The sequence below is a fragment of the Rutidosis leptorrhynchoides genome, chromosome 2, assembly GCF_046630445.1.
Source record: "Rutidosis leptorrhynchoides isolate AG116_Rl617_1_P2 chromosome 2, CSIRO_AGI_Rlap_v1, whole genome shotgun sequence".
In the NCBI taxonomy this organism is placed as follows: Eukaryota; Viridiplantae; Streptophyta; class Magnoliopsida; order Asterales; family Asteraceae; genus Rutidosis; species Rutidosis leptorrhynchoides.
In genome coordinates, this window is record NC_092334.1 from 413,967,494 (window position 1) to 413,977,633 (window position 10,140).

General features: G+C 27.1%; 1 protein-coding gene across 2 annotated transcripts; it reads left to right on the plus strand.

Annotated features, from left to right (window-relative positions):
* The first annotated feature begins 6,222 nt into the window (after nt 1-6,222).
* Nucleotides 6,223-9,869, plus strand: LOC139892314 (NEDD8-conjugating enzyme Ubc12-like). 2 transcript variants are annotated; one of them, XM_071875373.1, is made up of 6 exons: nt 6,223-6,347; nt 7,049-7,162; nt 7,386-7,494; nt 8,431-8,509; nt 8,912-9,028; nt 9,469-9,869. In XM_071875373.1, the coding sequence occupies exons 2-6, from the start codon at nt 7,054-7,056 to the stop codon at nt 9,604-9,606; spliced, it is 552 nt and encodes a 183-aa protein (XP_071731474.1). In that variant the 5' UTR covers nt 6,223-6,347; nt 7,049-7,053; the 3' UTR covers nt 9,607-9,869. The 2 variants fall into 2 exon arrangements, with proteins under 2 accessions (XP_071731474.1, XP_071731473.1); XM_071875372.1 differs by lacking the exon at nt 6,223-6,347 and having other exon boundaries at nt 7,006-7,162.
* Nucleotides 9,870-10,140: the final 271 nt, after the last annotated feature.

Sequence of the window (10,140 nt, forward strand, 5' to 3'; positions counted from 1 at the left end):
GTATTAATTATAAGTTTATAAATTGTAACTAGTTTATAATCAGTAAATTAATTAATTTCCTTTTTATTTGTATTAAGTTTAGTTAAAAATGTCATTTAGTTAATTTAATTAAGTTTATATAATTATTACTTAAAACAAAAATCTAAATATATAGTTTTATTAAAAATTACTATTTTACTATTTACCATTTTGTAATATAATTATCGCATAAAAAATTAGCATAATTTCATTTAGTTCCCTTTTAAGTTAATTATTGTAATCTTGTAATTTTATTTAGCAAATTAGTTAAGTTATTATCTTTTACTGTTATGTTACAATTGCCTAATCCAAAACCCTCTTTAATTAAGTTTGACATCAAAGACTATTAAAAAGAAAACCATTAAACGCTCCATCTCCCTGTGGAACGAATCGGATTTACCATCAAACTAAACTACACGGATAGGACTAGTTGCCTATATATATGTGTGAAATCAACCTAAAATCTATAAAATACCACATATACAATAAATCAATTCGTGTAACAAAACAACTCAAATCCGATCATAAATAAAGGTCTCGATCGCACACATCAGTTAGTATGTTGAGATGTAGTATGTTGTTTGTACGTTGTTTTGTTTTAGTTTGACGATTTACAAATCTTAGTATTGTAATCTCTATTTGTGATTAATATATATATATATATATATATATATATATATATATATATATATATATATATATATATATATATATATATATATATATATATATATATATATATATATATATATATATATATGTGTGTGTGTGTGTGTGTGTGTGTGTGTGTGTGTGTGTGTGTGTGTGACAACCCGAAAATTTCCAACCAAATTTAAACTTTAATCTTTATATGTTTCTGACACGATAAGCAATATTTGTTAAGTTAAATTTCAATAATTTTAAACTATGTTCATACATTCATTCAACCTCGACCAAGTTCCAACGATTCACGAACCATTAAACGAATATGATTATATATGTATATGTGTATATATATTATAACTTGAAACGTAAACAAAATATTAGATTAAATACTTTATATGATTGTATCTATTTCAAAATGTTTATCAATGGAATTAGAAGATAAGATCAAATGATTGAATTATGATTACAAGTCTCTGTTGAAAGGCCCACGTTGATTTGAGAAATCTTTCTATATTAACAATATTCGGAAAATAGTAAAGTGATTTATAAATAAGAACAATTTGTCAGTCATTGAGAACTAGACAAAGGATAGTGAAAGATTGAATCTCATAAAGACTCGATTGATCTATTTAGTTTCAAACGTACAAAAATGTTTTCAGGTTAAAATGAACTTTATTATTAAAACGTATATAACCTTTATAAATATCTAGAACCACTTTTGACAACTCATTACTTAACTAGTATGATAAAGATAAAGATATTTATATTTTATTTTATTAAATATATATAACGATTTAAATTAATATTATATATATTTATACGCGTATTATACGTACATAGTTTTATACTTTTACTATACTTAAACTTTACCTTTACTTTATTTTTACTTTACTTTAACTTTAATAATTCACTTTAATAATTCATACTTTAATAATTCACTTTAATAATTCATACTTTAATAATTCACTTTAATAATTTATACTTTAATAATTCACTTTAATAATTCATACTTTAATAATTCACTTTAATAATTCATACTTTAATAATTTACTTTAATAATTCATACTTTAATAATTCACTTTAATAATTCAAAAATCTATTATAAATAGAATTCAATAGGTTTCATTATTTCATAGAAACTTGAAAATATTTTTCTCTAAACTCTCACAATCGATTTACATATATATATTTACTCCGTATTATTTCAAGATATTATTAGTATACATAAAATATTACGACGGAGTGCTGTCCGAGTGATTTCGAAATTGTTTTTCGAGTGTGATAGGATTAAGGAAATTATGGGTTATAGCTATGGAGGTGATTGAGTATGGTTCATGGGTATGCTCGTGAGGTCAATATAGTGTTTATCATTTCCGTTGCGTCTACGTACCTTTCCTGCAATATTGAATCTCAATATTGATACGTGAGTACTCATAATTTAACTTTTACATACTAATAGTGTATCCCTGACTAGTGCTCGAGTATTTAGGATTATGCATGCTTGTACTTTTGATATTGCCCTTAGACAGGTTAGGTTGAATCTTGAATTAGTTACACTTGCGATTGAGATAAGGTATAAGATATGCATGTCCTTGGAAAGCTAGCGAAAAATTAAGAACTTTTCCTTTAGATATCGAATGGTTTCGATGAACGGATTAGAAGTTATAATCAATTGAATTTTCGATATTTTTAAAAATGATTATTATTATCGCCGTTTTTATCGTCGTTCTAGTTTTATCTTATTATTATCATTATTATTATCTTTATCAATAAAAGGGATTTATCATTAAAAATTGTTATTTTTTTATTACTATCGTTATTATCGTTAAAGTTATAATTAGTATTATTATTATTATCCAATTATTATTATTATTATTATTATTATTATTATTGGTATTATTATTATTATTATCATTATTAATATATATATCATTATTTAAAAATGGTTATTGTTATTGTTATTGTTATTATTATTATTACTATATTATCATTAAGATAATTATTAGTATTATCGTTAATAATGTTATAGTAACTATCATTATTAATATTTGTGTAATTAAAATAAATATTTGTAACACCTAATTATTTTGATTACTATTATTATCATTATTATGAACACGATATAAAAGACGATTAAAAGCTATTAAACGAAACGATTAGGAAATAATGGGTAAGAGTATCATGATGAAATTAAAATATTATAAGATATTGATTTAGATAAAATTATCGTTCTTATTATTTTTATCATTACTATTATTATTAAAAGTATCGTTAGTATTAAAACTATCATTTTAACAAAACTTATCATTTTAATAGAAATGTCATTGTTACTATAAAATATCATTATTATTATTATTTTAAATAAAATTATTATTTTAAAGATAATATTAAAAATTATCGTAAATATTAAAGTTATCATAATTAGAATCATCGTTTTATCATAATATCATCTTAGTAATTATAAATATTGATATTTTTATAATAATAATTATTATTACAAAATAATACAACTTTTACTTACTATCATTATAGATATTATTTTATCAAATAAATATGTGATACAAACATATTTTACTACGTGTAATAACTTACTTTAATAATACCTATCATATTATCTTTATGATATTAAATGAACCCTATAAATTTTATTACTTAATATATATAAAAGTATATTTTATTATATAAATTTAATATAAAATTTTATTTATTAATAAATAAATTATATTATTTACTCTAATAAATCTTTTAAAAATATTTAAAAATATAAAACGACGATATTTAAACTATATATTAATCATGTATAGATTTTTGAAAATTATTTTGAGTCAAATTTACTTTTGTTGACTTTTGCATATTAGTCTCGAGCATTAGGATTGTGGTACACTATGACTTGACCTAATTTGTTAGACAAATATTGACCAACACATAAATATATATAATTAATTTAGGTTCGTGAATCCGATGCCAACCTTGCACTTGTTCAATGACGTTATATGTATTTTTACTACGAAATACAGTATGGTGAGTTTCATTTGCCTTTTTACCCTTTATATTTTTGGGACTGAGAATACATGCGCTTTTATTAATGTTTGACAAAATAGACACAAGTAATTGAAACTACATTCTATGGTTGAATTATCGAAATCGAATATGCCCCTTTTTATTAAAGTCTGGTAATCTAAGAATTAGGGAACAGACACTCTAATTGACGCGAATCCTAAAGATAGATCTATTGGGCCTAACAAACCCCATCCAAAGTACCGGATGCTTTAGTACTTCGAAATTTATATCATGTCCGAAGGAGGATCCCGGAATGATAGGAGATATTCTTATATGTATCTAGTTAATGTCGGTTACCAGGTGTTCACCATATGAATGATTATTTTCGTCTCTATGCATGGGACGTATATTTATGAGAACTGGAAATGAAATTCTTGTGGTCTATTAAAATGATGGAAATAAATGATTATGATAAACTAATGAACTCACCAACCTTTTGGTTGACACTTTAAAGCATGTTTATTCTCAGGTGTTAAAGAAATCTTCCGCTGTGCATTTGCTCATTTTAAAGATATTACTTGGAGTCTTTCATAGCATATATCGAAGAACGTTGCATTCGAGTCATTGAGTTCATCAAAGATTATTATTAAATCAATTTATAGTTGGATAGTGGATATTATGAAATGGTATGCATACCTGTCAATTTTCGATGTAAAGAAAGATTGTCTTTTAAAAACGAATGCAATGTTTGTAAAATGTATCATATAGAGGTCAAATACCTCGCAATGTAATCAAATCGTTTATAATGTATATGAACGGGTCCTTTCAATATATATATATATATATATATATATATATATATATATATATATATATATATATATATATATATATATATACACTCTTGAAAAAAAGTGAAACTATGTTTACAAACTAGAGTATCTATTACATAATGTGTTCAAAAATTTTATTAATTTATAAGAATGTCTATTTTGGTACTTTTACTTCTTAGGTTGTTAAATAATTTGTTTTATCAAATACTTAAAAATTGATTATTAGATTATTACGTTATCAAGCAATATAATCAAATTCAAACATTATTAATATATACTCCGTAACACATTTTATTGCAGCTGATTATTTGATTCTATAACTAATTCACAAAACGAAAATCCAAACACCCTTATACCTCAACTTGACTTGGGGTGTGTTTAAGTAAAACTAGCTTGTAGCTGGAGTTGGACATAAAAAGATATAAAAATAAATGATAAATAATGACTTACGGGCTAATAATGTAATTTTACTTCCATAAGCTTTATAACTTGTTTTCAAAAACTACTTCAACTATCTTATTTTTTCAACTAGTTAGAGCTTATACTAAAAATAAGCTTAAGCTCCTAGAAGTTGTGTCGCCAAAACACACTTCGCTGGTTTACACTAGGGGTGTGCACTATTTGATTTCAAACCGAATAAACTGAATATGGAATCGAATCCAAACAAATAAAAAACCAAACCGGATTTTTTTAAACGGTTTTCGGATCGATCGAAACCGAAACCAAATTCGTAATTCGGTTTTAAAAATTTTAAATTTGGTTAACCGAAAACCGAATTAAAAACCGAATTCAAATTAATAACATATTAAAACATATTATAATTATAATATTTACATTTATATTATATTTGATGTATTATTTTATTTATTAAACAACAAACATGTTAATACCCTATGTACTTAAATTAATTCCACAACCATTATTCCTAATTTATATGTAAGTAATGATGCTTGTTAGGATTTTTATTTTTAGTGATTTTCGCTTTGAACTGAAACCAAACCGAAATCAAATTCGGTTTTCGGTTCGGTTTTGGTTTCGGTTTGATATTTAAATTTGGTTTCGGTTTGGTTTTTGATTCTGCTTTTATAAGTTTTAAAGCCGAAAAAAACCGAACCGAATAAACTGAACAACCAAAAACCAAACCGATTAACACCCCTAGTTTACACGTTAGAATACTTTATATATATATATATATATATATATATATATATATATATATATATATATATATATATATATACTATTAAGCATGAAATTTACAAAACGACATCACCAAGAAAACAAAATCACCTCAACCTTTTATCCAAAATACAATTCTACCCTCAAATTAAGGGAGTAAAATGTAAAATCAATATTCTAATAAAAAACTTTAAGCAACCTTCACCCAAATTTTTAACGGGCCATATCTTCTCGTTTGCCGCGAGTTAAATTTTTTCGACACCACCATTCAACTCGAAATAATTTTACGAACACAATGCAGCTAACTATACGCGAAACGAATGTTTTTTAAAAATGCTAAATACTTCGGGCTATCTTTCATACATATACATACACAAAACGCTTTACGAACACAAAGCGACGTCATTAAATATATTAGGTACTAACCACGTATAACTAAAATAAAATAAAATAAAATAAAATTAAATTATAGATAAATAAATCCAAATCAAATTAAATTAAATTTATATTATTATTATTATACCTGTTGATGGTGAAGCTATATTTACAAAAAGTGGACTTGCTTCCAGCATCATTTCGTGTAGATTCTCTTACCATCTGTTTCGATAAGAAACCCTCCCTCTTTCCAAATATCTTCTCTCTTTCTAAGCGGCTTTTTTTTTATCAAAAAAGGTTATCTTCTTTCAATTATTCACATATTATTATGCATATAATCAAGGAATAAAGATTCTTGATTTATATGTTTTTCAATCAGATCGCAACATGTGTAGCTTCAAAATCAATCTTTTATATAGTTTATGTTATGTTATCATTTTGACTAATTTTGACCTGATTATTCTCGGTCTTGTTTGATCTAATAAGGTTTTCACTTGTTTTGATTTTTAGTTAATTAGGGTTAGCTTGTATGTTGACGATTTTTGACTTAATTATTGCCTGCTTATACATATAGATATAGAATTTAGATATTTAGCTGGCTTATTTTGTGCCCTAGTTTCGGCAATAGGTCCCATTTGAAATGATATGTTATGTTAAAAATATGATCACATTCACTAGTTATGTATGCTTAATTCTCAGTTATGCAAGTTGAAGTTTTTAGGGCACAGAACAATTTTCTAGCTGACAATCTGATATTAATTCAACAATATTTTAGATTTATCTTTGTTATTTTTTCACTTTTGGTGTCATCGTGCATCAAGTTCCTTTTTATAGCTATAAATATTTCAGATGTCACCCGATTTACGCTCTCCACTTGTTTTCACTTGTTATTTCATCTTTAATGTATTTTTATAATGTAAGTTTTTGTAGAAGTGTATAAATGCTTATGATGTATTGTATATAAAGATAGAAATGTTTATTTTCTTTTTTCCCAACAGGTAGAATGATTAAGTTGTTTAAAGTCAAAGAGAAACAACGAGAACTTGCAGAAAATTCTAACGGGAAGCCTCCAGTTAAGAAGCAAAGTGCAGGCGAATTGCGTCTTCACAAAGGTAAGGTTTGCGTTATCGTTTAGCAAATCTAGTTTTTCTTTTTATTTATTAGAAATGGCTATTAGCTGTATAATGTCATAAAGGGTCGTTGAGCTAGCAAATGGCATATATGCATTATATTGTGTGTTCTATACCATTGTTTGAGTTGTAATTTAATGAAATTGTTTTTTTTTCTTTTTTTTCTTTTTTCTTTTGCTTTGTTGTTTGGTGCTGCTACTTGAAGACATAAGTGAACTAAATTTACCGACGACTTGTACCATATCGTTCCCGAATGGAAAAGATGATCTCATGAACTTTGAAGTAACTATTCGGCCTGATGATGGATACTATTTGTAAGTATACTATTCGGCCTACTGTTTTTCTTTCCATTGTTTGTAGCCACAGTGTTAAATCTAGTCATATTTAGTGAGAACTATACTTTATACAAGTCGGGGCATCTCGGCAACATGTGCAAAGTGTGCAGCTGAACAGGGCCCCAAATTTTAAAGGGGCCAAATTTTAAAATTTCTATACATAATAATACATAATTTTTTTTTTTTTTCATAAATCAAATAATGAAAAATCATTTATCGGACAATTTAATCGCACATTAACTTCTTTTTGGTTGATAAGTTTTTAGTACTATACTGTATATGTTTTTATATGTATTATAAATATAAATTTCACGTTTATAAGGGTTCAATTTTATTTGTCTCGAACATAATCTATCTAAATAGTGAGACGGCCCTGATACAAGTTCTCTTTGCTAGTTTATTCTGTAAAATGGTAAAAAGGTAATTCAGTTCTCAATTTGTAAATGTAACTAACACAATGCTTACAGTTATACGTCACATCTAAGGTATATGAAGTCTTAATTTTTTAAATTTTTTGTTCTAGTTCTTTTTCTTTTTACTAATTTTTTTTTCCTTCTCGTATATTTCTTGTGGACAGGGGAGTTATATACATAGCTTATTCATATCAATGAAATTTGAAAAATGCCAACACACTCTTTACTCATGCCGTTTAAAAAATATATGTTTTTCCTTTTTAGTTATCATGTCTACCATACAATGTTGCATATATGTAGTGGAATAATAATATCGTCAATAGCCATTTAAAATCGTGACCCTAGAACCTCTTGAGTCAACTTGAACCTCCATGATTATCATTAAACCATTATTACGAAACAATGGTTTATGATTTTTTAATTTTACAGTCATCGTTACTGAAAAGAAGACAATAGTTCACACAGATGTTAGCTATATATCTAACATGCTATCTTCTTTCAGAGGTGGTACCTTTACTTTTACCTTCCAGATTTCATCCATCTATCCACATGAGGCACCAAAGGTCAAATGCAAAACAAAGGTAAAAAAAACACTTGATGACTTATGTATTATGATTAATAAATAATAATTACAAGTATAATAAAACTAAAAGAAAAATACCTAAAGAAATGGTGGGGCAGTAAGGTTTTGAGACATTTGGGTATCATGAATACATAAAGAAACATAGGTTTGGTGATTGTTAGGGTAAATTGGTCATTTGACTTATTAAATTTATATAGTAGTTTGTAACATTTAAAGTCATTTAACAATAATAAAATTATTGATTTGGATATAGAGTATTTTTAGGTTTAAAAGGATATTAACGTGATTATCAGGTTTGTAAAGCTATAGATGTAATATTGAAGGTATACAAGGATATAGATAATTTATCCCTTGTTAAAATTCCCGATTCAACTAACATATAAATTGTTTTCTTTCTTAGGTGTACCATCCCAACATCGACTTGGATGGAAATGTCTGCCTTAATATTCTACGTGAAGATTGGAAACCGGTTCTAAACATAAACACAATTATTTATGGCTTGTATCATTTATTCACGGTAAACCCTATCATATATATAATTTTTTCCATGGATCTCTTTTTTATTTATTTATGAAGGTGGAAAATGTGAAACCGTAAAATTGGTACATTTTGACTTGGGTTGACTCGAACCACTTTTTCATAAAAATATTTTTTATTACTAAATACTTGATGTGTCAAATGGTTACAAGGGTTATATTGTTCTGATAATGATGTGTGTGTTTTGACTAAAATGATTTAAGAGGCTTGTTCTTTTTTTTTGGATAAAAAAGATGCCTGTGCGTTAAAATACTCTTCGGGTGACTTTTGACTCATTTAAACCGTTCCCTTTTAAGCTATTTTTATTATGTGGCCTGTTTAATCCTCTAATGGTAATACAAGACCCAAATTGCAGGCGGGTCGAGCTCGCCACATTCGTGGTTTTCTTGATTTTTTGGTGTTTTTTTTTTTCTTCTGAAGGAGCCGAATCACGAGGATCCGTTGAACCGAGAAGCAGCTGCAGTGCTGAGAGACAACCCAAAAATGTTCGAGTCGAACGTGAGGAGAGCAATGGCGGGTGGGTATGTGGGACAGACATTTTTCAGCAGGTGCATATAAAAGTGGCAGCGACAGCCTCATCATATCTACCCGCATCAACAAATAAGGTGGGTGGGTTGTGTTGTGGTTTGGCATAATTCTGAAAAATGTATGGATTTAAAACTGTGTCCCCATGGGTCTTTTTCCAAATTGGAGGCCAAAATGTTGCTGTGTTTGTATGGTCTATGTGTAAACTGTGTTGGATGCCATTATTTTGGGTCTGACTTGTCATGTATAATTATAACTATGTGTTTCTTGGAAGATAAACATTCTGCTGTTGTTCACTTGTCCCCTTTTTAAAATTTCACTTGTCTTCCACCCGTTTTGACACTTTTTGATCCGTAACCGTTTCTGAGCCAAAAACGTATCCGAATCCATAGATTCCCTTTATCAAGGTTCCAATAACAACTAATCAATATCGGTGTTAGACATATTATTCAAAATCATTAAAGTGTGTTGACTCCAAGACATTTAGACATCAAGGGTCTAACGTGACAAAATACATCAGACTAATATGATGAGCATGATCCCGGGCAACTACTATTCCGTCTAAGC

Bases quoted from the DNA above. Each gene is read 5' to 3' on its own strand.
- LOC139892314 (XM_071875373.1), top strand. From the start codon at position 7,054: ATGATTAAGTTGTTTAAAGTCAAAGAGAAACAACGAGAACTTGCAGAA. The intron at 7,495-8,430 runs GTAAGTATACTA...ATCTTCTTTCAG, and splicing joins CCTGATGATGGATACTATTT to AGGTGGTACCTTTACTTTTA. The intron at 9,029-9,468 runs GTAAACCCTATC...TTTCTTCTGAAG, and splicing joins GCTTGTATCATTTATTCACG to GAGCCGAATCACGAGGATCC.